Genomic DNA, 5,315 nt, shown 5'->3' on the forward strand with positions numbered 1-5,315 from the left:
TGGGAATGAGAAACTGATAGCAAGATAACAATTTCGTTAGGTAAAATATAACTACTGCACTGAAACTTGACCAAGGCAGCCATCATTAATGAGAGCAGATGTAAAAGATCCCATGACACTAAATTGGTCATCCTATATAGAACCTATTATCGAAGAATATGAGAACTTGCAATCTTTAGCAGCAGCAGCTCCCTGCAGGGGATGGCAGTGCTGTGTCTGTGGGCCGGTGTCACACGGGGACTGAGAACTTGCTCAGCCCTTGGCAGAACAGAGCTGACACAGCCCTTGGCCTCCTCCACCCGCTGAAGGAGGCACTGGACTGCCCCGTCCTGTGGTGGCGGTGCCCGGCTCGGTGCCCGGCTCGGTGCCCATCAGTGACACCCGCGCTGCTGCAGTGCTGCTCCCCGTGCCATGTGCCCCCGGGAGCCCTGTGACCATCCCGGACCCGGCAGGGAGCCTTGTGCCGACCACTGTGTCCATGCACGGCCCCCGGCTGTGGTGAGGGGGTGTCGGCGTGCCGGGTGTCCCTGCCCGGTGCCTCCCCGCGGTGGGACCGCAGCTCCCGCCCGCCTGCGTCGGGCCCGCCCCCGCTGCTAAAGCGACGTGTCGGGCGGCCCGGCCGGCACCTGCGGTGACCTCAGCCTGCGGGGCTCGGGCCTCCGGGGCTGTGTCAGCGCAGCCCCACCGCCCCTGCGGCCCCCTCAGCGACAGGCAGGTCCTGCTTCCCTCGCATGCTCCTGCTGACAGACCCCGGCTTGGCTAGAGGACCCGCAGCCTTCCCTCCCTGTTGCCCCCACAGAGCCTCCTGCTGCTCCTGGCTCCCCGCGGGTCTCTGCTATGTTGCCCCATGGGCCTTAAGTGCGTTCTCTGCAGGTGGTGCAGTGGTAAGTCACAGTGGAGGGACACCAGCCCTGGTAGACGGCTGCAGAGGGTGGAAAATGTGTTGGTATTTGGCTGCTCTCTCTCTTTGGTTTCTCTTGACCACCCCAGTGTGTTGGTTCTGAACTCCTCCTCAATCTGTTTCCTCCTTGCACACTTGTACCACCTCCCTGGGGGGTCCCAGCAGCTCCTGTGGCTCCATAGGGTCTCTTCTCACGGTTACAGCAGCATGCAGCAGTCTGAAAGCAGACCTCAGCCAGCTAGGCACCTTCTTATCCCAACATATCCCAACTGCTTTTACCCAGTCTGCAGTTTTAAAGATTACTTTGCTCCCACAGTTTGCTGAAGCTTCCTTTCTCTTGGATTTTCTTCCAACTTTCTCCGCTGGCTGCCTCCATGAATCTCTTCTTCACCAAGTCCTATGGGCTGTTTTCCTTCCAAGCAGCAGCTCTCCCCAGTGGTGGTTTGTGCTGTCCTGCAGTTGGGCCTTTTCTGCTGATTACACAAACAGTCCAGAACAAACCCAGTGCTTGCCTTTTATGCTGTTTTCCTGCTGAAGATACCCCTGTGTCTCCAGCATTTCTTTTAGGCTCCCACAGCTGAGCTGCTTGGTGCTGTCTTTCTCTCAGCATTCATCACCTGGGTGCCACCCTCACCCAGCTGCTTTGTGAGTTCCTGTCATGTTTGCTAAAACTGCCTCGCTGGTAGCACAGAGCCTGGGGATGGCCAGGGTGCCCTCCCAGGCAGAGAACTAAGTCCCTGCCTGCCCTGCAGCTGAACTTGGCTCTAGAGAAACGAGAAACAAGAGAAGTGGTGTTTATCACAGCACACCCGGGAACTGCCACCACCTGCTCCAGCTGAGGGTGATGTCCTGTGCTGGGGCAGTCACACACCTGGGGCAAGGTTTTGCTTCTTCTTTCATTTATTTTTTATTGGCTCACCAACTCTCAAGCTGCTCCTATGTAATAGTACCGGTATAAAAATATATTTTGTTTAGACCAAACCTTTCTCTGACTATATCAAGTGTAAGAGCACAGGAGGAACATTCTGAGGATGTCTCTCAGTAACACTGATGGTTGGTGTTAGAGACAGGGTTGCTGTAAGGCTGTTGTCTTCAGATGTAGTGTGGGCACAGAATCTGGGCTGAGATGGGGTAAAATATCAATGCTGTCATCTGCCCTGTTAATATGGGGGAAGGAGTGTTGCTGTGTCTTTTTGGATAAGCTGGGAAATAACCTGCCCTGCTGCTGTTGATCTGGGGTAGCAACTGCAATTAAACCCTGCAGTTAATGGATTATTGTTGGAAGAGGGAAGTGCTTGGGTTTTTTTTTTGGGGGGACTACCCCAAAATGCAGAAATACTGCAGCTGAAAACACGTGGCTGACTGAGCTTCTCCAGGAAGTGAGTGCGCCATGTGTCCCTCTAGTGGACTGCTCAAAAACATAGTGGGAACCTGTTCTTACACAAAGCAATTGCCAGGAGTTCAAGGAGAATTACTCTAAGAGCCTGAGGATTCTGTTTAATACCCCCCCACACAGGTAGAGGGAAGCCGTGTATGGTTTTATTATAGTGTGGGGTAATGAGCTGTGACACAACAGGAGTGTATGAGATCAAAAAATTGAAGCAACATGTTATCAAATCTAATTGACCATTGTACTCTACATGAGTTTTGAGTTGTAGTTCACTTTTCTACAGGAAAGCTGGATTAGCTTGGAGACCATTTTCTCTTATGTACAGAGAAATCTCTCTAGTTTGAGGCCTACTTCTAAGAAAGCAGAAGCATCTGTGAATCACCAGTAGGTGATTCACTGCATCTTTGTTTCTGTGGTTCCATTCACTTGTCCTCTGCTCCCTCTGTAACTTCTTCCTGCCAGCTGAAGGAGAATCTGTTCTCTACAAAAAGATTTTCTCCTCTGTTCATCTGCACAGGTCATCTTGAGTAACAACATTCACAGCTTCTAAAACGAACGTCACTTAAATTGAGAGCCAGTGACGGTTTTCCAGTGAGTGAACCAAGTAAACAAACACGTCAAACCAACCTGCACCGGATCATTGGTTCAGGAGGGAACTGTACAACAGCCAACGATATCGGTGGCATGTTTTTACAGCACAGTGGTGCTTAATACCAGCACATCCAGCAAATCATGAAGACTAAAACCAAAGGAAAGAAGCAAAGGCAAACTGTTGACAAAGAAGCATTTTCCGAGGAGTCAGCAATGAGAAAAAAAGAACTGGCGAAATGTTTGCGGCGCAGAGAAAGGAGGAATGGGGGAAACAAGGAGAGCAGCAAGATCGCTGCAGCCAGAGCCAAGCGCCCTTGGAGCGCCAAGGACAGGCATCTGAGGAGGCTGGAAAGCAACGAGAGGGAGAGACAGAGAATGCACAAGCTCAACAACGCGTTCCAGGCCCTGCGGGAGGTGATCCCTCACGTGAGGGCTGAGAACAAACTGTCCAAAATAGAGACTCTCACGCTGGCCAAAAACTACATTAAGTCCTTGACCTCCATTATACTCAATATGTCCAATGGACACTTTCCAGCAGCAGAAGGGATGGGGGGAACCTGGGGGTCCAAATTGTACCAACATTATCAACAGCAGCATGGGGAGGATGACCATGAGGAACATCTACAGAAATGTGCCATGTAGATTCATAGCTTCAGCCAGAGCACCCACAGTTAGCTGCTGCCATCATTATTTTTCCTTTTTACGTCATAATACGTCAGTAATTGGAGCTTTTAAGAGACTGGTTTTGCCTCCAGCTCTCCCCTCTTTTTTTTTTTTTTTTTTTTAGAAGAAAAACAGGCAACACTCATGGCTATAGTTTATATGGCACATTAAAAAGCTACCTTAAACTATAAGAATTTTTCAGAGCATAATGAATGTATTTGTGTGGTTTGGCAGAGCTTGGAAATCTATCCTGTAACACTGGAGCTGACTTGAATATAAAGCTTTAGTAACTTTTGAAAGTCACCCTCCTTGGGAAGGTTGTGAGTTGAGCTTTTAAGGTCTGTGTCACTTGAGTTCTTTGGAGCTTGGAGAATTGTGGCTGTAGCTCTGTTCCCCAGCCTTGCAGTGCCTGTTGTGATCTCCCAGGCCCCAGAGGAAAATAAAATTGATGACTGAAGTGACTGGATGGGAAATCAGTCACTAAATCTGAATATTTATCTTAATATTTATCTTTTATGGATCTGCTCTGATAATTTTGAACCTTGCAAAGCATAAGAACTTCTAAAATACTTGTTGATGTAAACATCTGCAAAGCTTTCTTAGACTATAAGCTCTCTAGAGTAAGGGCAGTTCTGGTCTGTGTTTCCAGACCATCCTTTAGTTGGTGTCTGGGTATCATTGCAATACAAATAATAAATAAGGGACAAATGACTTATTTTTGCCAAAACAATGATAAAAATGCTTTAGTATAGTCTTAAGTTAGACATGATTTAGCCAATTTAAATTATTTGCTAATGAACCTTTGATGTGATCATGTTCTTTGTGGGTTAGTATTAGATTCTGGTACTATAAAACAATAAATGCAGAAACTCTTCAAAAAGGAAAATGAGGGGGTTTTTTTTCACCTCTCCTTGCCCCATTTCCCCTCTTACAGTAAAATGTTTTATGTCCCTGAGGAACCCTCATTTTCTGTTGTATTCTCACACCTGAAGCTGGAGGGGCCTCAGTTGGTGCCCATGGGGTCCCCGTGGTACAGCTCATCCTCCCCACACCCCCCAGGCCTGTGCTGGGATAGCAGAGGGGACATTTGGCATCTCCTGCACCACTGGGATTGACAGACTTTGTGGTGTGTCTCTTCTTCCCACAAAGTAGGGCTGTCCAAGGAGAAACAGTGGCTGAGGAAGGATTTATTGGATCCATGAAGGTTGTGCTGCACTGGGCAGTTGGTGTGTTATTTATTTTGCTCCAGCACAGCACAATGATTTCATTTGGACTAGAAGGGGAGGTCTCCTGGACTGGCTGGTCAGGGATGTGAATTGTTTTTTCCCCCATAACAATCCACAGCTGTGATGTAGAACAACACAATGGTTTGTGTGTGTGCCTTACTGGAGAGATTATTTGGATCCTGCCTCAACCTGACATTTTCTTAGCTTTTGAACTGTTTTGACACTAAAATAGATGTGATGAAGGCCTTCTCAAACTCAAATGTTAATTGAAGTATTGCTGAGATACAGATTTCAGTTGCCATTACAGTGCTGGATCTTATTCCATTCAACAGCTGCCTTGTGTTGATAAATTAGTCCTTGTTGTATTTATATGTTGTCTGATTGTAATGGGAGAAATAAGTAATTCCAAGGCCTTTTCTTTCCGTTGTTCCACTCAGCATCTCTCCAGGTTAGAGATGTGGGATGCTCTTTGGTCATTTCTGAAGTGCTGTGCTCTTGGAGATGCCAAAAAGGATTTTTTTAAGAAGCTTTCTTTTTTTTTTCT

The 5,315-nt window shown here is 47.8% G+C and overlaps 2 protein-coding genes across 2 annotated transcripts in view; both read left to right on the forward strand.

The window, feature by feature from the left end:
- LMTK2 (lemur tyrosine kinase 2) overlaps positions 1-5,315 on the forward strand; it is a 58,221-nt gene that overhangs the window by 43,264 nt on the left and 9,642 nt on the right. The window lies entirely within an intron of this gene.
- BHLHA15 (basic helix-loop-helix family member a15) lies at positions 737-4,431 on the forward strand. The gene is made up of 2 exons (XM_027656433.1): positions 737-884; positions 2,809-4,431. Exon 2 carries the CDS (start codon positions 3,024-3,026, stop codon positions 3,522-3,524), a length of 501 nt encoding a protein of 166 aa, XP_027512234.1. The 5' UTR covers positions 737-884; positions 2,809-3,023; the 3' UTR covers positions 3,525-4,431.

The sequence above is a fragment of the Corapipo altera genome, unplaced genomic scaffold, assembly GCF_003945725.1.
Source record: "Corapipo altera isolate COAL_440 unplaced genomic scaffold, ASM394572v1 104, whole genome shotgun sequence".
Lineage (NCBI taxonomy): Eukaryota > Metazoa > Chordata > Aves > Passeriformes > Pipridae > Corapipo > Corapipo altera.